The sequence below is a fragment of the Mandrillus leucophaeus genome, unplaced genomic scaffold (genome assembly GCF_000951045.1).
Source record: "Mandrillus leucophaeus isolate KB7577 unplaced genomic scaffold, Mleu.le_1.0 Scaffold5, whole genome shotgun sequence".
Classification (NCBI taxonomy): Eukaryota; Metazoa; Chordata; class Mammalia; order Primates; family Cercopithecidae; genus Mandrillus; species Mandrillus leucophaeus.
In genome coordinates this window covers 13,098,440-13,124,014 of record NW_012105364.1, presented here as the reverse complement: position 1 = coordinate 13,124,014, position 25,575 = coordinate 13,098,440, and the positions used below count along the sequence as shown (strand labels likewise).

At 37.9% G+C, this 25,575-nt stretch overlaps 1 protein-coding gene across 9 annotated transcripts in view; it reads right to left on the bottom strand.

Moving 5' to 3' along the window:
* CADPS2 (Ca++-dependent secretion activator 2) overlaps positions 1-25,575 on the bottom strand; it is a 563,764-nt gene that overhangs the window by 29,768 nt on the left and 508,421 nt on the right. For all 9 annotated transcript variants that reach the window (XM_011995959.1, XM_011995960.1, XM_011995964.1 and 6 more), the window contains 2 exons: positions 13,279-13,362; positions 13,138-13,170 (listed from right to left, as the gene is read on the bottom strand). In XM_011995959.1, coding sequence (XP_011851349.1) covers positions 13,138-13,170; positions 13,279-13,362 — 117 coding nt within the window. The remainder of the gene's footprint in view (positions 1-13,137; positions 13,171-13,278; positions 13,363-25,575) is intronic.

The following is a 25,575-nucleotide window of genomic DNA, read 5'->3' as shown; positions in this document are numbered from 1 at the left end:
GCACTTCTAGTCCCAGCTACTTGGGAGGCTGAGGCAGGAGAATCGCTTGAACCCAGAGACAGGGGTTGCAGTGAACCGAGATTGCACCACTGTACTCCAGCCTGGGTGACAGAGACTCCGTCTCAAAAAAAAAAAAAAAAAACTTGAAGGAAACTAACTCCTAAGATACATATTTCTCTCTGTGCCTCTCAAACTTTGTCAGAACACTGAAAATGAGAACATTCAGAAAACCTACTGCTGCAGAACAAAAATGACATAAGAATGATTTTCAACACACAATAGCAAGTTAGCTCAGTATCTGAGTTTCAGGCAAGTACCCAGAAACAGGATGCTGTAATGTACAAAATACCAAGGTAGTTGGGTACAGCCCAGTTGAACTGGAAGTTGAAGAACAGACAAATGGGAGGCTTGTCTTTACTACTATTTCTCCCCATCCCAACCCCATTTGTGTTTCCATCTTTTAAAGGCCACTGCTTAGACATTCAGTTCAGTCAGTCACTAGACCTATCAGTCTCAGTGGAAACTAAGTTATAGCCAGGGAGACTGAATAATAATGACTTTAAACATTCACCATAGACACTAGGGTAATTTCTTTTCTGTTTCCCTGATCACTTATGAGATTAGACTATCATGAAACACTGTCCAGGAAGAGTTTATCTTCCACCATCTAAAACTAACAAACGGTTTACAGTTTAAGCCTGAAAGAAAATGAAATGCTTTTCCCTATTGGCAGAGCCAAGGGCTATAATACTGAAATTTCTAAGTTGAGACAGTTCTACAACTTTATAAGGAAAGAAAAATCTCTGGTTGAGGATATGAGTTTGTTGTAAAAAATTAAGTGTTTCCTTTTCTTTTTAAAATTGCATTTTCTTCCCTTTTGGCAAATTAAGATCCACTTGCCTAAAAAGCAAACCCAGGATTCTTACATTCTTCATTGGAATTATTTCCTTCTTTATCATTGAGCTGTTTACTTATTCTTGAAACTGTGACATATGGGAATTTCACACCTAGTGAATATATTTTCATGTAGCTTGTGGCATGAGTGTATAATCATTAAAAGAATATACATAAGTAAGAGTAACTGCAACAGCTGGTGACATTTACCAATTAGAATTATAGTTCTTTAAAACACTTTATCCTTCATTTGGTGTATGAAGGGTAATTATCTCTGATAAATTGCTGAAAAAGATGTAATTTTCCTTTTAAACAGTTTCTACATACAGTACAAATGTGTTTGGATAGAACACATTATCGCTGGTTCAATGCTCCCATGTGCTAAGACTCTGTTTTATTATGGTGGTAAAATTTACACACTGCAAGTCACTGCATCTAATTCCATTAAGTGTTATCTTAAAAGAAAATGAAGTTTAGTGAGAATAACAACAACTAAGTATGATAGTACATTTTTGTGGGTTTTTTTTTTTTGGTGTGTAAATGAAAACAATACATATGCGTGCACTGTAAAGACAAACTATAACTACACATTCTGATACAAATGCATGACTACCCAATTATATCAAAAGAGTGGCCTGTTAGACTTCAACAGCTGTGGATTTGGATTACCTTTTATTAAGAATATTGTATTCTAGAGAGCCATATTTAGAAATATCTTCTAAATTGGTAATCATAGTTTTCTTAATATGAGAAAAATAACAAAAACCATATAGTCAGTACTCTACGTATTAAATGCCTTAGTTCACTACACACTAACTCTTCCATCTTGTTTATTAAGACAGTAATCTCTAAGTCAAAGTAGCAGTTCCTAAATTACTTTTAATCTCATTCAGAAAATAATAGAATTTGTCTAGCACAGTTATAGTAAAAGAACACAAAAATCTAAAAAAATCCCTCATGAGCACAAAGGGATCAAGAACTATGGGAGGAAATGAAGTATTTTAAGGTGAGTTCCTCTGACACTGTATAAGTAACCGAATACATCAGTGAGTGAATGAGTTTAAGAAAGGGTGCAGACTCCAGCATTTTTTTTCAAGCATTAATCACTAGTTAACCTAGCAAGATGAACATGCTGTTTAAAAAGAAGAGAAAAGAATTCCTTGTTAATTATATGCTGCAAACGCTCTTGCTTCCTGCTGCTACACCTAATCCCACAGGTGCAAGTCTTCGCTTTCCCTATTCATGGGTAGGTGGGTGCAACACTGCAGTCATTTTTCACGGCAACAGATTTAGATACAGAAGAAGCTGCTTAACCTTCCACTGGAGGTTAACAATACACTACACAAACACTGTCATGGTGCCTATTTAACAAGGAGACAAATTTTTAAATATGCTATTCCAATCTCAAAGCTTAACTAGAAGCTACAGTGTAATTGACTTAATTTAAAAGTGCACTTCTCATAACCTAGAAAATCATGCCTTGAAGAAACAATCAAGAGTGGAAGTGTAATATCCTGAGTTATGATTATCTGCATGCTTTGTAAATGAAATACCTGTGTCTGGCCATTCATTACCATTTGAGAAAAAAGGATCATGTAAGATACAAGACAATAAATAACATGTCTTTGAAATTTGAAATTGTAGTAGGAGCAATTTATACCTCAACTGTGGCATTTAAGAGTCAGTAAAAAATTATAATTGATTATAGAACATAGTTCTACAAACACATAATTTATCTCAGGTATTGTTAAAAACAATATTTTTCTTTCACTATTTAATATATCTTTTAATGCTCTGGCATTTATCTATCAATTTCTGTATTTTCGTATTTGAATAAAAATGTTCTGAAACTTTTCAAAAGCATTTGAAGTAGTTTAAGTAAGTTATATATTCTCACATACTTAAAAAAGGTTTTTTCATATATTCATAATTATGTTGTAAAAAACCATAGTTTGCCAAGTTTTTACAAAGTAGATTTATTATACTGTATTCCCACAGAAAACCAAAAGGAAATACATAGAGATTACAGAGCCTTCTAATTACATTTATGCCAACTTATATATTTAATAAATATGATGGGAAGAGAAACAGTTGATAAAGAGGGAGCTGGATGCAGTGGCTTATGTCTATATTACCAGTGCTTTGGGAGGCTGAGGTGGAGGATTGCCTGAGGCCAGGGGTTTGAGACCATCCTGGGCAACATAGCAAGACCCTGCCTGTATAAAAAAGTAAAAGATTAGCCAGGCATGGTGTTGCATTCTGTAGTCCCAGCTGCTTGGGTGTCTGAGGTGGGAGGCTGCAGTGAACTATGATCCCACTACTGCCCTCTAGCCTGGGTGACAAAGTAAAACCCTGTCTCTAAAAATAATTTTAAAAGGGGCAGAGAGGAAGACATTTAAACAATGAACAAGTCACAAATATATGCATTTTAAAAATAGATTTTTAAAAACCAGCAATGAAAAGAACTCATTGTTATTTAGAAAAATTCCAAACTATTATTTAAAGAATGAAGCAGCCAGTCAACATTTGTTAAATTTAGCAGTATTCAAAATTCTATTAACATTATTTTACATTTAGGTACTTTTGACTCCAAATTGGGAGTAGAAAATTCTAAATTAAAAATAATGACACCTACATCCTTTTGAAAACAGTTTTTAGATTTAGAGCATATAACGTGTGTTTTAAGTACGTATATTTCATTCAATCCCACAGTTCTAAGGAGCTGTCCCATTATTGCAGAGTTCTTGCCCTGGATCAGGGTCTTCTGTTACTTGAGTATAGTTGGTAAAAGGCACAATCCTACCTTAATGCTATGAAAGTATCTGATATCAGAATCTATTATAATTAATGCTACTAAAACTTAGGTAGTCATATTACTTTTATTCTTAACAGTCACATGAATGTTTCACACTATTTCTTCTAAGTAGTTACATAATTTATACATTTATAGGTCTAGAAACAGTTATGTAGCATACTAATGTTACATTTTATTGTATCACTGGGGAAAATCCTTTCAAAGTGAAGTTTCTTTTAAATATTAAAATAAATATTGGATGATAGTTTAAGATATTAGCCTGAACTACTCAAGGAGGCAGGTTAATTTTCAATTGAGATCTATGGGTTTACAATGCCTTCCCCATTTGGGACAAGTATCTTGCTATTTCTGATCTATGGTCAGATGACTAACATCCCAGAGTTTAGAGGAATAGCTGCTAATACGGTAGCACCAAGCGCAGAATGTGCTAATGTGTACACTACCTATGAGCTTTATACTATTATATTCATGAGTAGCAATCATAATGATGATGAAGGTTCTAAATCTCTCAGTTCACTAGCCTTTCCCTCATCTGTCTTCAGGTGTGTCAATTAGAAAATACTACATGATGACTTGAAGAAGTAAATGACGATGAAGTTTCTAAATCTCTCAGTTGAATGACGATGAAGGTTCTAAATCTCTCAGTTCACTAGCCTTTCCCTCATCTATCTTCAGGTGTGTCAATTAGAAAATACTACATGATGACTTGAAGAAGTAAAATTAAAATGCTGCATTATTTCATTGTTAGCTTTTAAAGTTTAGATGGACTGGGATGGATTTACTCAGCTCAATTTGGAACCATTCAGATTTTGGCTTAAGTGACGCCTCAGGGTGCTAGAATGTCAGTGTCCGGAGGCAGCTCATGGATTTATCTTACGTAAGAGAGAAAAGAGAGAAAAGCCAGACAGATAAAACCCAAAGGAATAAAGAAGCAAAACATTCATCTGGAAAGCACAACACATGACCTCCTCCACTCCTAGGCAAGTGAGGCTCTTAATCTGGTCCTGGTGTGCATCCCTCTCTCCAGGTGAATATGCCCCAGTGGGCAACAGCTCCACTCCCCGAGTTCTGTCTGGCTCTCATGCTGATGTAAAGCTCCGCGTATTCAGGTGGTGTTATTTAAGCAGTAAACAATATCAGAAGCAAGGAAGCAAAAGAAGGAAGAGGGAAAACACTAATGTCACTGAACTGACTGATTATACCCTAAAAGCCACCAGTGATATACGCAAAGTGTGTACTATTCTAAAAAGGAACATAAATGAAAAAATAAAAAGCTAATATTGTTCACTCTGTGGAAGGCAACTAGTTTTTCTTTCGGTAACTGGTCATGTTCTTAATTAGCGAGCGGGAACTAGGGAGTAATGCATGGGAGCCAGAAGCACCATTCCAGGTAGAAACGAGAACAATGTATTGCAATAGTGCTTTACATTTACAAAGCATATTCATGTTAATGTGCTCATTGAATTCTGAATTCTCATAAGAACCTACTGAGGGAGGCAGCACAGGGATTATAGGTTGGTACAAAAGTGATTGTGTTTTTTGCCATTAAAATAATGGCAATACTTTTAAATACTATTATCCTCACTGCATGGGTGGGAAAATGGAAGCCCACAGATCAAACAGCTAGATAGGAGCAAGGTGGAAAATGAACTCAGATCCTCGACCCCATATCAAGTCTGTGCAGTTCAGAGGTGGGTAAGAACCACCTTTTGGGGATTTTGAAATGAGAAATTTTGCCAATTATCATAAAGATGAGAGAATATTTGAGAGAATTCCTAATGAAGATAAGAGAAAGATTAGCCAACTCCTTCATCTTAGGACAGACTGCCAAGATCAGGCACCAGTATGATTAAGCCAACGAAGAGAGACAGTTTCTCCTTCCTTCCTCATTGTTTTGGTCTTTTCTTGGCCACAGTAATCTTTATCGTATCCTCCAAGTCTCTTCAGCTGTTTCACCTTAGTGTCTAGCATAGAGTTGGTATGCAGCGTGTGTGATAATGTTAAAAAGAGCATTTTAAATAGGATTTTTCACATCAACACACATCGTTATACCCCAAAATGTCCTGTAACTGGTATGACAATAGAATAAAATTCCAGAATCAGAGTTGGAAAGAACCTTTATTGTCATCTTGTCCTATTTCCCACATAATGCAGAAATATTCAGTACCACACCTGGTGAATAGTGGTGCAGCTTTTACTATGTCACCTTTGTACATAACTATTTTTTTTTTAAGTTTTGTCTTACACTGATTTCAGTTCTGCTCCCACTCGTTTGTAGTCATTGTTCCTAGTCCTATCTTCTTGACTGATACAGGCTTAGGCTGTTCCTTTTTCCAAACAGGAGCCCTTTACATATTGATCAGGGCTATCTTATCTCTTAGATTTTTTTCCCTCTTTCTAGGAACAGTCAGATTTCTTTTTTCTTTTTTTTCCTTCATAAGTCATTATTTCCAGATCCCCTTAAGTAGCCTGGCTGCTCTCTAACTAAAGTAAAAAGAAAATGTTGTCTTAAAAGAATACAGATGTGACTTGTTCACAATCATACAGATGCGATCAATACAGTATAAGTGAAATGATTATTTCCTAGAATGTAGATACTAGATTTTATTGTAATCAATAATAATAATAATGTATGATAATAGCTAGCATTTGTTGCGCACTAATTCCATTCTAGGAACTGTGAAAAGTGTTTAACATATTCACAGTAAGCCTATAAGAGGTGTAAGTACATCTCCATTTTACAGATGAAGAAACTGGTGCCTAAGGTCACACTGACCACAGATGAACTGATGGAGCAAGAATTCAACTGCTAGCAGTTTGGTTCCTCAGTCTGTTAGTAACCCCTCTGTCACACAACCTCCATAGATCTATATACCTGATTTTTTCAAAAAGTAACTACTCCATATTATTGTCAAACCTGATCTTTTATACAACTTTTTAACATACCTTTACTATCAGCTACCTCTTACCTATAAGTTGTAGGTATCTTACTTATCTTATAGGTGAGCAAAACTTTTTTTTTTTCGGTGGGAGGGGGTTAGTAAAATAATTTAAACCTGCAGAATTTTTGGTTTTGGCTTAGTATTTCTATCTGTAAAGATAATGTGAACATTTTCATCCTTGTCCGGCATCTAATTTCTGTCAGATCTGAGTTCCCTTCTAAGTTACTGTTGAATAGGACAGACTCACCTCATCCAGGTCTTGCTCTTCCCTTCCTTGCCTTCCTTCCCTTTCTTCCTTCCCTTTCTCCCTCTTTCTTTCCTTTCTTTTTCTTTCTTTTTCTTTTTCTTTCTTTCTTTCTCCTTCTTTCTTTTCCTTCCTTCCTTTCTCCCTCCCTCTCTCTCTTCCTTTTCTCTTTTCTTTCCTCTCTCCTTCTTTCTTTTCTTTCTCTTTTCTTTTTTTTCTCTCTCTTTTTTTTTTCAAATGTCTGATGTCTTTGCTAGCATGAACATTCCAAGGTTCTATGATAGGGCCATAAGCTGTATAACTGCCACAGAACTTCTCCCCAAGATAGGGTTGTCTAGCCAAGAGCAATCTATAAAACTATACTGAAGGACACAGCTCATCACTTAGATCAGAAAGATATCAAGGAGAATCATACCAACTTCTTTGCCGAGAGGCATGTGCCTGGAATTTATTTCTGTTCAGGACCACACTGAAGCATTTTTCTCCTATGCATAATTTTTTTTCATTCTTAAAGTATCATGAGAAGTATACATTACAAAGATACAAAAGAACATGTTTATTATATTTAAATGATTTGATTTGGGTCATTTTCTGTTAACTCATACATCTTCAACTGTGCTATAATTATAAGGAATACCTGACAAATAAGTATGTTCTAGAAACATGAATTCCTCCTTTTCTGCATACGAATGTCACTTAACTTCATTTGTAATTTTCACCTTATAGAATCAATTTATTTATTGCTTTAAAAACATTCCAGCCAGCCACGGTGGCTCATGCCTATAATCCCAGGACTTTGGGATGCCAAGGCAGGCAGATCACCTGAAGTCAGGAGTTTCAGACCAGCCTGCCCAACACTTGATGGGTAAAATCCCATCACTACTAAAAAATTCAAAGAAGTAGTCAGGCGTGGTGGCACACGCCTGTTTTCCCAGCTACTTGGATGCTGAGGCACAAGAATCACTTGAACCCGGGAGGTGGAGGCTGCAGTAAGCCAAGATCAGGCCATTGCACTCCAGCCTGGGGGACAGAGTGAGGCTGTGAAAAAAAAAAAAAAAATCTGGTAAGTGATAGTATAAGAAGGTATTGCCTTCTTATCCAGAAAACGTTTTCCAGCTTTTTATCTTCTCATCATCTTCCAGGGGGAATTTTTGGGCTCTCTTGTCTCATAGAGAGAACTGGACAAGAACTCACAAGGTGACAGAATATTAAAGTCAAAAGAACTAATGCAGTTAGGTAGCTTATTCACTCATTTTATAGATGACTAGACTGGGGCCACTTGAGTAATGCCCAAGGTCACACAGTTTCAAGGGCACATAGCCACATACAATTAACGGTAAGCTATTATTAAGTCCTTGGTCAGTGCTCTTTTCTTTTAATAAACATTTTATTTTAGAAAAATTTCAGATTTACAGAAATACTGTGGAAATATTAAAGAGTTTCCATATAACTCATACCCAATTTCCCCTGTTATTATCATCTTACATTAGTATGGTACGTTTGCTACAATTAATGAACATATATTGACACAATATTAACTGAAGTGTGAGCTTTATTCAGTTTCCCTTCATTTTTACCCGATATCCTTTTTCTCTTCCGTGATGTTATTCAGGATACCACGTTACATTTAGAAATTTAGGTCTCCTCGGACTCCTCTTGGTTGTGTCACTTTCCCCTACTTTCCTTCTTTTTGATGACCTTGAAAATTCTGAGGAGTATTCTCAGATATTTTGTAGTGTATCACCTATTGAGATGTGTCTGATTTTCTTTCATGATTAGACTGTAGCTACAAGAGGAAGATCATAGAGGTAAAGTGCCATTTTGATCACATCCTATCAAGGGCTGATATTATCAGTATGATTTATCACTGCAGAGGTTGACCTTTGATCAACTGGCTGGGGTAATATTTCTCAACTTTCTCCATTGGAAATTTATTCTCCCCATCTTCCTTTGCATATTGTACACTTCGGAAGGAAGTGACTATGTACATCCCCCACTTAAGGAGTGGGGATATATGATCCACCTCCTTGAGAGGGAAGTATCTATATTAATTATTTGGAGTTCTTCTGCATGGGAGAGCTGTCTTTTCTCCCCATTATGTACTTCAATATTTACTTGTATCAGTATGGACCAATGGATATTTATTTTACGCTTTGGATTATAATCCAACATTACTTTACATATTTGCTTGCTCAAATTATTCTAGCTTAGGCCACTGGGAGCTCTTTCCATCATCTGTTGTGTCTCTTTGAAACACAGAGTTTCCAGTTTTGTGTTTTTTGTGAACATCTCCTTTCTGTCGCTACAAGATGGTCCATGTTCATCTTGTATATTTTCCAGCATCAGCCATTTCTTCAAGGAGCCCTGGTTCATTTCTTTAAAGATTAGAGAACAAGATTTGAGTGCTATGTGGGCTTGTTGCTACTGGGGCATCACTGTTTCTAGGCTCTCTGAGCTAACAGAGCAAGAAAATGTATGTGAGCACATTAACACGTGCATATACATACATCTAAAAATACTGTTAAATGTAACCAGCTCTATCTGTACTAAGCTAAAGACAAATTCACACTGGTATTTCCAACTCTACTCCATTACAGGATCATTCTAGTCCCCTTCCTTTGCTTGCCTCTAACCTTACTCCAACAGTAAGAAACCTGGCTCCTACCAACCGCCATCCATTTACTTAATTGTTCAATTCCAATACACACATATAGTGGCTTCAAAACTGTTAAACTGTGGAGAAAAACCTTATCAACCAGAGTACAATGCTTATTTATAAGTTCCATTTTCCCTATTCTTACAGACTCCACTAATTTCCAAAGTTACTCAGATCAGCACTTTCCCCGCTCCTCTTTCAGTGAGTTTATCTCATACGTTCACAATAGAATTATTTTATTATAGTTTCCATTCCATCCTGGGATTCTATGATCACTTAGTTGACCTTTAAATAATTGAATATACTTAGGTTCACTCTTTTTGCTATAAAGTTTGGTTTTGACAAATGCACAGTGTCATGTACCTACCATTACAATATCATACGGAATAGTTGCTGTGTTCGAAAAAATCCCCTGTATTTGAACAATTCAGCCCTCCCTGACCTTGAACTCATGGCATCCACTAATCTGTTTATAGTCTTTATAGTTTTGCCTTTTGTAGAATGTGATATAAATGGAATCATACAGTATGCAGCCTTTTCAATTTGGCTTCTTTTGGCAATATGCATTTAAGATTCATCCATGTCTTCATGTGAGATGAGAGCTCTTTTATTTTTGCTGAATAGAATTACATTGTGCGGACGAACCAATGGTTATTTATCCATTCACCTATTATAGGACAATTTTGGTTGATTCCAGTTTGGGTGATTATAAATAAAGTTGCTATGAACATTTGTGCACAAGTCTTGGGGTGGATATATATTTCAAATCATTTGGACAAGTGCTGAGAACTGTGACTGGTGGGTTACATGTAAGACTATATTTAGCTTTAAAAGAAATTGGCAAACAGTTTTCCAAAGTAACTGTAGCATTCCTACCAGCAATGAACGAGAGTTCCTGTTGCTCTCTTATCCTTGTCAACATTTTGCTGTTGTCAGTTTGCTTTTGGATTTTGGCCATTCTAACAAGTACATAGTGGTATCTTCTTTTAATCTGCATGTTCCTAATGGCAAATGATATTGAGCATTTTTTCATAAGCTTACTTGGTATCTGAATATCCTGTTTGTATCTTTTGCCTGTTTAAAAAGTTTGGTTGTTTGTTTTCATATTCTTGAGTATTAAGACTTCTTACAACACTTTGGATACAAGTCCTTTATCAGATATGTGTTTTGCAAATATTTCTTCCCATTTGTGGCTTACATTTTCATTCTCTTAATAGTGAATAAGAGTACACTTATCAATTTTAAGTCCAATTTATCAATTTTTTTCCTTTCGTGGATTACGTGGTGTTGTATCTAAAAACTCATCACCAAATCCAAGACCATATGTAATTTATCTTATATTTTCTTCTTGAAGTTGTACAGTTCTGCATTGTATGTGTGTCTAGGTCTGTTTTCAGTTAATTTTTGTGAAAGGTGAGCCAGCGCTCTTTTTCTCATGAGACTCTCTTAAGAGACAGCTTCAGAAAGGCATACTTGCCAGAGTTTGAGTATAAAAAAGAGCAACGGCCAACAAGACCTCATAGCTTTTAAAGCTAATATTCACAGGCATTAACAATAGAAGTGTAATGTCCATAACTGAGGAAGGAATTCATCACTTTGTAATCTGCCATGGTCAAACCACATCTATGGTATAGTACGTTCTGCTCCAGGGTGCAATTTGATTAAATGGTGACACTGATAAGCTAGAATTCCTCTAGGGTAGTAATTGCCATGGTGAAGAGTCTGGACATGATTGCCACAGAAGTGTGCATAATAATATATCTGGTTCCCTATCTCTTTTGTCTTTAAGATTGTAAACCATTTGAGGGCAAGAAATGTATATCTCATCATGTATGCCCAGGATCTAGCACTTAGTATGTGCTAAATAAATATTTAAGTAGTGGGTTTAGTGAATAAATTGAGAATGTTTAATCTAGAAAATAAGGATTCCTCAGGCAACAGATGCCTATGAATAGCCACCACACCTTCTGGGAAGAGGAGGCATGAAAATTGTCATTAAATATGCAAAGAACTATCATGCAGAAGAGAGATTAGAATGAGGATTAATGGGTAAAATGCACTAAGACAATTTCAACTCACAATACTTAAGAGTAGGCTGTCATATGGTCATCCTGTAAGCACTGAAAAAACTAAACAGTGCCCAAGTGAATCTTTGTAAGGGATATTAGAGGAGGGGTTACTTGCACTGAGAAGGGAAGTAAATGAACCATTTTCTGTCTCCTTCAACTCTGAAATTCTATGGAGAGAATAAACTAGTAGAGGGCCAATTAAAAACCTCAAAATCTCTAAGAATATGAATAATTTTGATGACACAGTCCATTTGTAATTCAAAATCAACCAAAGACTATATTGTAACATGTGTGTTAGGAAGTCCAATGTGATATATACAAGATTATTTGTTTCTTACTTTTTAAGATATCAGATATAAAATCTCCCCCTAATTCTCCCTTTCATGCTGCTGCTTTGTGGGGCTCTACACATGTGATTTTTTTCTACTTATGGTCCAGCACTGATTCCTTGATTCCAGGTACAAGAAGAGGAGGGTGTGAAGACTTCTTTGGGAAACATTTGTAAAATAAAAAGTCTGGTTCCAAAGAAACCTCATGCAAAGGTAGAAAAGTCCAGGGCCTTCTCATTTAAAATACTCATTTATAACTACAGCAGCAATAGAACTGGAGACAAAATGTGGTTGTGTAACCTAAAAATAAGAGCTATCTACAACTGATATATAAAGCTTGCCAGTACTCAAAACTGCTACCATTTCTAATGGCAATGTAGAGGTATAATGTTCTTCAAATACAAAGAGCGAATTTGTATTCCATCTAGTCTTAAATCGTAATTTATTTTTCATTGTGCTCTAATTCTAATTCTTTGAAAATTGACATATGTGCCAAAATAAATGATTAAACAGAACACCTTAGGCCTTGATCATATATGTGATAATAGAATTTAAATTAAAAACTAATTCGGAACGATGATCAGCTTAAAAATGCTGCACAACTTGTTGGTTATGTTTACCATGTGAATATTCTCATTGTAGCTAAGTCAGTTTCATGATTTCTGCTCATGGAATCTTAATTTTGGAACAACTTATGAGTTATTTCCCAAGAATTCTATGAAAAACCAAATGTTAAAATAAGTGACTATTGATTTATATAACACTTTTTCTTTATATATTTATATAACACTAATTCTTTAACCTGTTCATCTTCATCATTATTTTACCTTCTATAAGAAACCTGTCAGAGCTTTCATGTAAAGGGGAGGAAAAGCGAGCAGTTTTTCTATACATAGTGTGAGGCATTTTCTACCCCATCCTAGAGTGCTAAAACTTCCCTTTGCAACTCAGGTGATATGTTCTTATGATGAATTGGCCTCCTTAAGAGTTTCTGAGTTACAACAGAAAACGTCAATGAAATAACCTTGCCACGCCTTGTTATGAAGGTTAGCGCTTGCTTAAGGAAAATAAACTACTCCCTAAGGGAATGGCACTGATTTAAATATATGAAATAAACCCATGATGAACTGTAATTTCTTTTTTTAAGAAGTACATATAGTTTTAAAAAGCAGATACAAAAATACTTACTGGAACATCAACATACTTTGCAGCTGCTTTCACCTTAAGTGGGAAAGAAAGAGATAATTATGAGAATTATTTTTTAACTGCCATATAAGCACTACGACAACAGTTAAAAGACCACAGAAGAGAACTCATTCAAATACTTACAGTGAATGACAGAATGGATGAAAAGAAAGTGCCTTCATCATACCTTGACAGCTTAGACAACACACCTTCCAACACTGAAACAAACTATAATACAGTTATAGTGAGTATTTAGAATGTTACTGTGCATACAAACTAATAGCAGGGCAAACAATTCCTGAGCCAATTTCTTCCATGGCACAAAAATTCACAATGAATAAACTGACAGCTGAGGTCAGACTGACTTGTGATGTTTACGCTTTCATTCTGAACACGAACTCTACTGTCCTTTCATTTCCCATGGCTGGAAATAATACACTTGTTTTTTTTTTTTTTTTTTTTTTTGAGATTGAAGCTTGCTCTGTCACCCAGGCTGGAGTGCAGTGGTGTGATCTTGGCTCACTGCAACCTCCACCTACCGAGTTCAAGCTATTCTCCTGCCTCAGCCTCCCGAGTAGCTGGGACTACAGGCGCCCACCACCATGCCTGGCTAATTTTTCTATTTTTAGTAGAGACAGGGTTTTGCCATATTGGCCAGGTTGGTCTTGAACTCCTGACCTTGTGATCCACCTGCCTTAGCCTCCCAAAGTACTGGGATCACAGGTGTGAGCCACCATGCCTGGCCAATAATACACAATTTTTAAAAAAATGAAAAATAATATGTCATAGGAATCTAGTCACTATACATATGAGATCACTGAAGCCATTCGTAAATAATCTTAGGTCCGTGAGATTTTTCCTTAAAACATTTTTCAATTTCAATGTGGATGTTAAGAAACAATGGCAGGCAAGCTTAATCAGATTCCTTTCTATCGTATATGACTGGTTATCCTTCAACTTTTTCTACATCTACACAAGAGGCTGAATACAAAAGAACAGATAATGGGCCAGGTAGGGTGGCTCATGCCTGTAATTCCAGCACTTTGGGAGGCTGAGGTGGGCGGATCACCTGAGGTCAGGAATTCAAGACCAGCCTGACCAACATGGAGAAATCCTGTTTCTACTAAAAGTACAAAATTAGCAGGGCATGGTGGCTTATGACTGTAATCCCAGCTACTTGGGAGGCTGAGGCAGGAGAATCGCTTGAACCTGAGAGGCGGAGGTTGCGGTGAGCTGAGATTGTGCCAAAACAAACAAACAAACAAACAAAAAAAACCCAAACAAAAACGAACAGATAATGAAAGGCAGGTGTCGTAACATGTGAGCTCTTATAACTATGACACAATGGTTGACATTAGTTAACAACCATTTACCAGGCAGTTCTAATTGGCACGTATAAGGATCATCCCTGCTTCCCAAGCTTACGTAGCAGTTATCGAGAGAAAACAGATACACAATGCAGAGTACAATGGAAAAGAGCGCTAGACTCAGAATGTATATCCCAATTCCATCACTCAGTAGAATGCAGACTTAGTTTGACCACCTTACTTCTCAGGCTTCCATCATCAGTTAAATGGAGTAGCATGAGGGGGAGGATGTGGAATTCAAATTAGTCTCAAAAGTGGTTTACATTTCTAAAAAAAATATATTTCTATGAAATGAAAATAAACACATATACTATAATATAGTAAAAATGTGAAGCATTTTACTTTGTTTGGCATGAAGATTGATGAATAAGAGATCTTAATAAGGACACACTGCCCTACATCTCCTTAGGACTAAAATAATACGCACTATTGACAAATTATAGATTCCCAAAGGGAAAATACTGACAAGGTTTTTTAAATACGAAAAGGGAAATTAACGAAGGCTGGGCTTTGTTCACATAGCAGCTTCTTCAACAAAGTGATAATAGTTCTAGGGACACAGCTTATTGGTCTCTGGTGACCAGAGAACTCGCTGTGAGTGCACAGGAGATAATATTTTCTTTATGGCTGATCAATTACTGCAAAATAGTTTATGCAAAAGAAACAAAAACTTCCCTGTAGGTTTCTCCATCACATCATTTGCGACATGATGTAAGAACACAGAAACAAAATCATGCAGACTGACTGTGAACTATAAGTGCATTTTTAAAGAATGAGAATAATGTATGTCTGGGTAGCTATCCTAAAGGATACCTAGGGAAAAATAAATCCACCCACAAAATTGCAAATTGCTCACACGTAGAAGTCCATTTAGCACTTTCTTCCTGACTGTTAGGATTTCTTACCAATCATGACTGGTTAACTCGACTTGATATGGTTTGCAAGGACCCAGAAGATGAATACTCAAGGGTTATGTCAGATCAGGGAAAGGGAATTCCAAACTTAATGGCTCTCTGAGGAAAATGCCTCATCTCTTGTAACTCAAATCTTGGAGCAAGTGTGTACTGGGTGATCTCATTTGCCACAAGGACAGCGGCAATTGCTATGGTTACTAGACAGCTTGAACCATGGAGGCTCTCGCCCAACACCTGGTTCTTGGTGCCTGCTAGTGAGTCTGTGCATACACATGTGTGTGTTGCTGAGGGACAAAGCAAGATAGAGGCAGGAAGCCTGTCGATGAATTTACATCTTGGCTCAAGTTGCAGCTCTGCCACTGTCTGGCTATGAGATAAATGTCAAGTCATTTTGCTTCTCTCTCTTCATTGTACTTCTCAGTAAAGTGGGGAAAAGGACAGCTATCCCGCCCACCTTACAAGAATGGTCTGAAGATCAGTGAAGGTAATTTACCTGAAAGAACTGTGAAAATAACCAAACACTAAAAAAAGTAAAGAATTAATATTATCCACATGATTAGCAAAATCACTATCTGTGTCTAAAAACCTGAATACATTAAGTCACAAGTTAATGGGGGCTGCCTTAGGATTACTTAGTGATAAAGAGGAATGAGTTTGCTACTTAAGCTAATGGGTCTAATTTAATTAAATCTATGGGGCTTCTATGGGGGTAGAATAAAGCTGAGGCTATAAGTTGGAAAACTACTGAGATTCTGCCTGTTCCAAGGATATTTGGCAGATGGCAGAAAGAGGAAGGCTTTAAACACAGGTGGTCTTGCTCCAAAGCCCATGCTCTTTACCCATCATGCTACAGAATTATAAGAATTAAATGATATGCTGAATGCAACATGCCCTGCATATAAGTATGCAAGAGTTCAGGTGTGGTGGTTCACACTTGTAATCCCAGCACTTTGGGAGGCCAAGGCAGGAGGATTGCTTGAGTCTCAGTGTTCAAGACCAGCCTGGACAACATAGCAAGATCCTGTCTCTACTAAAAAAAAAAATAAAAAATTGGCTGGGCATGGTGGCATGTGCCTGTAGCTTCTCAGGAAGCTGAGGTGGGAGGATTGCTTGTGCCCAGGAGTTTCAGGGTGCACTGAACAATGACTGTACCACTGCACTCCAGCCTGGATGGCAAAGGAAGACCCTGTCTCAAGTTAAAAACAAAAAAAAAACAAAAAAAGAGCTCGGCCAGGCGCGGTGGCTCACGCCTGTAATCCCAGCATTTTTGGGAGGCTGAGGTGGGTGGATCATGAGGTAGGAGATTGAGACCATTCTGGCTAACACAGTGAAACCCCGTCTCTACCAAAAATACAAAAAAATTAGCCAGGTGTGGTGGCGGGCGCCTGTAATCCCAGATACTTGGGAGGCTGATGCAGGAGAATGGCGTGAACCTGGGAGGCAGAGCTTGCAGTGAGCGAGATCATGCCACTGCACTCCAGGCTGGGCAACAGAGTGAGATTCCATCTCAAAAAAAAAAAAAAAAAAAAAAAGAGGGCAGAATAAGTGTCATTTTGTTATAATCATTAATGAGTATCTCGGATAAGAAATACAAAAACACAACAGTCTTAGACCTTTTCCTTCGGGAAATACAAACTAGTGGGAGAGACAGACATGAACATAACTGCACATGACACAAGGCAGAAGTGTTATGGGCAGTGTAGACGGTAAGCAGTATAGCTGGAACCAGAAGAGGGAAGAATGTCTTTGACTACAGGATATGGGGTCAGCTTCATTTACGAGGTGGCACAGGAGCTGAGTTGAAGGATAGCAGAGATGGAGTGGCTAAAATGACTCTCTGGCAAGGTTGCTGGCAAATGAATTTAGGGCAGAAGTTTCTCCATTGTGGCATCTGGCAGCCTATCTGGCTCGTCTTCTTCAGAGCATGGCACAGCATTGGCTGATACACAAGTTAGTCCTAGGTGTCAACCTGTGGTCTGTTGCATTCATGCCTCAGAATTCTTTGTCTCCATTTCAAAAGTAGTGGAGAGTCTTTCCTTGGGTTCCTCCCAATCCCTAAAGGCCCCTGGGGAGGCTCAGTACAGCAGGGAATCTAAGTGCTTACATGGCAGTGAGCAGCGACAGCACCTCTGGGATTAACCAGCTGAGCTGTACAGTTCCTATAGGAAGGTTTTCTTTGTGAGATTTTTGTTGAGGCACACCTAGTAGAAGAGCTACCTTAAAAATCAAACCCTATTATAAACCTCAAGATTGACTAGTAATGATATACCTTCCACCTGGTTTTTAATTGCATAAAACAGCAAGATTCCAAAGAAACTCAGTTAAATGCTGGGTTTAGTTGCTGCATCTTTAACTGCTTCCTGTGAACTTTCTCTGTACAGCTCAGGGAGTATATAAACACTTAAGAGTTTGCCTTGTGCTCTCTGTTCTCCTGAGGATGTCGGGTTGGAATGAAACACTATAATCTCTTTGTTTCCCTGCTCTTTATTACCGATGCCATTAACTGGGTTTGTTTGAAAAATATTTAACACCTAAATCTGTCTGCATAATTACTAACTTTGTCTCATGAAGCCCTTGGAAGCCACTGGTAGAAGGAAACATGAAGTGTGCTTCAAGGCATGTGCATTTACATTTCTTGTTGATTTTGACAGCATATAAGATTCATATGGAAGGTAGAACCATAAATTCTAAGTGACAGGGAGGATTCCAGCTAGGGTTCAACACACAGAGTTCTTGCATTTTTAGCTGTGACACTTCATGAAATAAGCAAGGAATATCTGCATCATTTACACTGTATGTTATAAAATCTTCCACAGAAAACACAACCATCCCTAGTATGACTGATAATGAAAAACTAAGTGTTTTGTGTGGGGAAGGATGGGACAAGGGGTATCTATTAGCTGTTTTGTTTTTGTGTGTTAAGATCAGGACTAACTAGTATTGTTAAAAATATGTACATGTACCCCCTGAATTTATTTAAAACACTTTTCAAAATTAAAAAAACATGTTTCAATAACATATTCTAAAAAAAATGTGAACATAGAACCAGAATATCATGAACTAGGAGAAAATAAGTTATTTTCCCTAAATCAGAATGTTAATCTATAATATAATAATATGAGGCCAGGCACGGTGACTCACACCTGTAATCCCAGCACTTTGGGAGGCCAAAGCGGGTGAATCACAAGGTCAGGCGTTCGAGACCAGCCTGGCCAACATAGTGAAACCCTATATAATATAATATATATATTATATAAATATATATTTTATATATATATAAATAACATGATACAATTGTCTCTTTCCCATCCTTTTTCTGTGAATCCAGCTGTGAAACTCCTCATTTGAAGCTTTGTTCCAACTGACTCCTAAAAGGTCTTACCGGATCCTGCACATCTATAGGAAGGAGGGAGAGTGTTTGACAGCATGCATTTATTCATAACATACCTTGTTCTGAAAGTATCTAGGACAACTTCTAAAATAACACACCTAGACCAGATGTTGGTGAATTCACCACACTGTTTTCTCTCACTGTTCCTTTTCACTGTTACCCCACAAATAAAGTGAATTATTTTACTTTGCATCTCTCTCCGCTAAAGGCTCCTAAAATTGTATGCTATTCCTTTTGGGCACATACTTGGATTTGAACAGGTGCCTTCTGAATATATGGCCTTGATCCAAACAAGTAAATTGAGTAAATTTAATGAAATTAATTTCAGCAGGCTAAATTAGCAAGAAATTTTAATTACATAATGTAGGCAGTCAGATCAGATTTATCTTCTATCTATCCCATTCTTAAGAGAAATCCAGGGGAAAATATTCTAAGTTACCAGAAACAGAGAGAGAGACAGAGAGAGAGAGAGAGAGAGAGACAGAGACAGACAGAGAGAATGTATATACACTTGTATATCTGTATCAATATAGTTGGGGGAAAACTATATATTCTTTCCTAAATCCTTTTTTTTTTTTTTACAATAATTGAGAATCTAGGAAGTTGGACATTATAGAAATTATCTTTTAATTCATACCCAGAATTGACTGAGGGCCCTGTTCAGGAGTGCTTTCTGAGAGTTGTCATTTTTTCACTCTTGGCTCTGTTAATCATATTCTTATTCTAAGCCTTCCCCCCGTTTTTCTTTGGCTTTTTTCTTTTTCTTTTTTTTTTTTTTTTGAGACAGTCTCACTTTGTCACCCAGGCTGGAGTGCAACGGCGTGATCTCAGTTCACTGCAACTTCTGCCTCCTGGGTTCAAGTGATTCGCATGCCTCAGCTTCCCGAGTAGCTAGGAATATCGGTACATGCCACCATGCCCAGCATTTTTTTTTTTTTTTTTTTGGCTTAAAACAACAAATATTTATTATGGTATAGTTCTGTAGTTCAGAAGTTCAATAAACGCTTCACTGGGCTAAAATTAAAGTGTCAATAGGGTTGAATTCCTTTTTGAAGGCTTTAGGGGAGAATTTGTTTTCTTGGCTTTTCTAGCTTCTTGCCTGCATTTCATGGTTCATAGTGTCTGTCCTCCATCTTCAAAGCTGGCAACATAGCATCTCTCTAATCCCACTTTTGCCATCTCATCTTTTTCTCTGATTCTTTTCTTTTGCCACCTCCTTCCCCTTTTAAAGACCTTGTGATTACATTGGGCCCACCTGAATAACTGAGTTATCTCATAGGGTTTTCCCATGTTGGCCAGGCTGGTCTCAAACTCCTGACCTCAAGTGATCTGCACACTTCGGCCTCCCAAAGTGCTGGGATTACAGGCGTGAGCCACTGCACCCAGCCTTGGCATTTTCATTGCTATATATAATGTATCACATTTTCATCTACCTGACTCAGAGTTGCCCCACCCGGTTACTCTAGCTGGACTCTACAAGCTGGTCTCACAGAATGTTTGCATGGAGGGACCCACAGGCTGGCTGGTACAACCAAGATATAAAAGGGACACAAGAAGACGAAGGTGAAGCCACTCTTTCCCTCCTTGGTCTGGCTAAGTTCTGCATGGTGTTGTGGAGAGATCATAGGCGTAGGGACCTCAGGGCCAAATCCTGGCTCTGCTGACATCTATTGAGTGATCTTGGGCCTCTGTTTTGTCATCTGTGAACAGGGAGGCTGGACTGATGACTAGTCCTGCCTTGAAAGATGAGGCCATCCAGGTAGGGCCCCAGGCCTCCTTTCCCTTCTTAATCAGACTGACATCAACGCTTTATTTGATTGGTGTTATCTTTTGCAGTGCTAATATATATTTGAGACATTAATATATTTTATAAACATTTTTAAAGCATATAAAAGTCTCTCTTACAAACTATAAAAATGTTTGAAAAGTCCCTAGTAGATGACCTCAGGACTCTTCCAAGTCCAGCATTCTGTGTGCTATGAGTTTCTAGAGCCTGGAGACACCAGATGCAGGCCACCAGCAGGCTCTATGCAGATATGTGCGTAGGACTTTTGTTCTAGATTGAGAAAAGGCTGTTAGTTTTTTAAAAATCCAATAACCCCACTTTTTCTGATGAGGCAAATGAGTCATGTGAGGAGACTCAGCTGGTAACATTAGAAAATGGAGCTAGAATCCAGCTTTTCTGATGATGCCACACTTCGGTTGGTTTGATTTTAATATAAAGTGCAATAAATATGACATTTCTTACGCTCTTTCCTTGGTAATATTTAATACTCCTATTTTTTTCCCATGGTAAAAGTTATTGAAGTCTTTTTCTGGCTTTTTCCTTTTCTTTTAAGGTTACTTCCCCTCTTTTCCATAGGTGTTCCAGTTACAGCACCTTGGCCTGAGAACAGTGGCTGCTGATATAGTACTGTTTTCAATTGTTGAAAGCTTATAATCACATCAATATTTTGACCCCATATCCCTCCTCTGAGCTCCACACCCAAATAGCTAATGTCTTCCTTGACGTCTCCTCCCTCAGGTGTCTCAAAGGCAGCTCAATCTCGACATGTCCAATGCTGACATCATGGTCTTTCTCTCCAAATCTGTTTCTCTTCCAGGACAGCCCACATCCGGGAATGATACTAACATTGAGGCCATAAACCTAAGAGTACTCCTTACTATTTCCCTTTTCATTGTACATCTTAAATGTCTTTGGATTAGTTCACCAGAGACCAAGTAACAGCTTCTAGACTACCCCCTCTCCAATCTGTTTGCTACAGGCAGTCAGATGAATCTTCTTATAATGCAAATCTGATTAATTCCCTACCCACACTCTCCAACCTTTCAGTGACTTCCCATTGCTCTTGGGATAAAGACTTTAAGCTCCTTAGTACTTCCTACAAGCTTCTGCTCACTTCTGTAGCCTTGTCTTGCTCGAGGTCCTGGTTTCTGCAGTTTCTCCTACTTAAATGGTCCTTTCATCTCCTCCTGGTTAACTATTTCATTCTTAGGAATTGTGCTCAAGCTCACTTGCTTGGGAAAATCTTTCCTGTCCTCCCTGACTAAATGAGTCACTGTCACAGATAATCCTACATGACACATTTGTATGGGTTGCATTTTATGTTTGTTAGTGTGTCTTCTCCAAGGGTTAGCAAACTCCCTGAGGGCAGGGACCTTGTTGTTTTGCTGAGCACTGTATCCCTGGCATTGAGCATACTTTCTGGCATAGAGCTGCATCTTGAAACTCTACATTGCCTCATGGCTGTGAATTTAATCCTTTTTAAAAAATGAATGTTGCCCTTTTTCATTAGGGGCAGAGTCACAGTATATAGTTTTATGCAAAGGACTTTATTTTATTTTTTAGGTTAGAGACAAGAACTAGAGTATTGATGTCAGAGCACATTTCTTTAGCATTTTCCAGATTTACTTTCACCTTTTCTTAATGCCACTTATTCAGGAAACACTCATTGGATTATATGACAAGCAGTGTACAAAGAATAATACATTAAAGAGGACCCAGAGACACACACATAACCATGAAGAAATGGCACAGAAAGTGGACACAGAGGGCACTGGATGAGGAGAGGGCTAAATTTGCTTAGGAAGGTAAGATGTCTTCTAGAAAGGACAGCAAACCAAGACTTTTCTAGTTGAATTACAAGAATAAAGCAAAAAAGGGCTCTTCAAATAGGCGGCAGAATTTGAAAAGGCACAGTGGTCTGAAAAACTGTGAAAACAGTAGAACTTTGGAACAACTAGAGTTTAAGATGTGGGGGAGAGTGTTATAGGGACAAGAGCAATTATACTGTGAAGGGACTTGTAGGTGATGCTAAAAAGTTTTTCTTGTGGGTCAACCTTTCACAAACAATATTCTAAGGAATATTAATTCCTGCAAGATATTATTAGGAATTCTGGGATAAAGGGCCCCAGGACAGGTTAAGTGTAGGAACACTGCACTCTCAAACAGTGCATCACCCTGAACTACAAGGAATACAGTGTACCCCAAATGGGTTAGCAACCTCATCTCATGGGACATCAACAAAATTCAAGTACAAGGTGCGCTGAGACACAATTTAGGAAATGATGGCACAGGGAATAAGGAATGCCTACAACATATAAAGCATTGGCAAGAAATGGTCAAATCTGTATTTTGGAAAGATACTCTGGCTTCAGGGCTGTATTAGTCTGTTCACACACTGCTATGAAGAAACACCTGAGACTCGGTAATTTACAAAGGCAAGAGGTTTAATTGACTCAGTTCTGCATTGCTGGCGAGGCCTCAGGAAACTTACAATCATGGTGGAAGACAAAAGAAAAGCAGGCATCTTCTTCACAGGGCAGCAGGATGGAGTGAGTGCAAGCAGGGGAGATGCCAGACGCTTATAAAACCATAAGATCTTGTGAGACTCACTCACTATCATGAGAAAAGCATGGGGGAAACCACCTCCATGATTCAATTACCTCCACCTGCTCCCACCCTTGACACATAGGGATTATAGGGATTATAATTCAAGGTGAGATTTTGGGTGGGAACACAGCCAAACCATATCAAGGCTGAAGTGGGGAACCATGGTGGAGATCAGTGAGGCAAGAATTTAAGTGGGGAAATGATGAGGGCCTGGAAGACTATAGTAGTGCCAGTGAGAATGGAATAAGGCAGAAAAGGGAGTGTTTAGGAGATTGACTCAAGACCCTGATATCCTCTTGCATGACGTGCTTGAGCAGATTCTATAAAGACAGGGACCCTAGGATGACGAGATTTTGCAATGAGGTGATTGGTACTGCCAATGGAGACAGCAAATGCAAAACGAGAGGCACCTGGGGTGGGGTGGAGGTGATGTGGTATTTTTAGACATTGACCTTGTAGAGATGTACAGAAAGCAACTGGAAATACGGGGTTTTAGGTGATAAAAAATGAGAGGAACAATAATAACAATATCAACTAATACTTACAATGTGTTGGCCACTGTTCTAAGACTCTATCTGTATTAACTTACTTACTATTCACTAACACTCATAAATGCTACTATCATATTACTCCTACTTTATAGAAGAGGAAACTGAGCCATAAAAAGCTTGTTTAAGTAACTGGACTAAGATTAGACAGCTAGTGGAGGAGTTGAAATTTGAACCCAGGTCTGAAGTTGGGCTTTTAATGGCGATTCTGCACTGCCTTTCACATACAGAGTTGGGAATCACAAGCACAGAGTTAAAGCTGGAAGTGTAAAAGTCACAGAATTTGTAGAAAAAAATTCAATAGAGGACCAACGATGGTGGCCCAAGAAGAAACAGCACTTAGTTGCCAGTGAAGAGAGAAGGGCGCAGAGAGGGAAGGCCAAGACCTTTTCTAGGCACATAAAATGTGTATATAGTAGGGAGGGGCACATACTGTTGAGTACTGTATGTGATTGAGAACCTGGGCTCGTTCTCAGGTTACTTGTGAAAACATGCGAGGTAAGAAGAGGATATAAAGGTGGCCTTGAAGAGGAGAGGTAAAAAGAAGAAAGTGCAGTTTATTATTTATCCAGATGTAGCAAATGCTTTTATCAATATGCACAGAACAATTAAAATATGGGAAGAAATATTTGGGATATGAGAAATTCAGTGTTATTTTCATCTACTTTATGTTGAGTTAATTATTATGATATAAAAATGTCCATGACATGACTCTTAGAATTTGACAGTGTAGTAACAGTTAATGTAGAAACCACATATTTTAATTTTTAAGGGCTGGTTGCTCTTTACAGATTTCCCAGAGATGTAGAATCAGTTAAGTGCATTGGATTAAGGATCTGAAGCTCAGAGGTTTGAATCCTGATTCTCACTAATTAATTAGGTGTTTGACGTGCATCAGTTTAATAAAGTACTTTGAGAATTATGTTCCTATCAGTGACTGAGGATAAGATTGCCCATTTCATTAGGGGCAGAGTCACAGTATAAAATTTTATGCAAAGTACTTTATTTTATGTTCATTTCATAGGTTTTGTAAGGCTTAAATAAAGTCACATATGTATAGTTACAGTGACTGTTTCATAGTAGGTACTTTAAAACTCTTTCTAAAAAGTCATTTCTTCCTTGGTAAAAACAAGTGTGAATAAACTATCTTATAGGCTATTTTTTTTAAATATCCTGAAGTTTAAAGGTTTACATGCCAGTCTGGATGAAGATTTACCAGAGCAGTGTTTCTCAAAGTCTAACTCGTGGTTCCCTATTGTAAAATAACCATGGTGGCTGGTTAAACATGCGCGTTCCTTCCCCTCTTCCCAAACGTAAGACTCAGCATCATTGGAGACTGGGGTACGGAAATCTACATTTTAACAGCTCTCAGGTAATTTTTTTGTGTATGTGTGCTAACATTTAAGAATCACTGCCTTATGTTTTAGTTTTTCTTAATGAAATAAAACCACAGTCTACCCTGCCTGTGGACCCTGGCATCATGCCTGCGCACAGGCCCTAACAGCTGGCCCACACAAAATTTCTAGCTGGGGTGAGTGATGAAGGGCTTTTCCTGCTGAAGTCAATCTGTAAATAGGGGAAGAGGTCACTGTTTCTCTAAAGGCACAGATACCAGTGTAAGGCTACAGGGATCATGAAGAATCAGGGAAACATGACACCATCGAAAGAATAAAATAAAGCTGACCGATAACAAATGAGACTGAATGTGTATTCAAAAACCTCCCAACAAAGAAATGGCTTCAAAAGTGAATTCTACCAAATATTTGAAGAAGTGAATTCCACCAAACATTTAAAGAAGAATTAATGCCAATTCTCTTTAAACTCTACA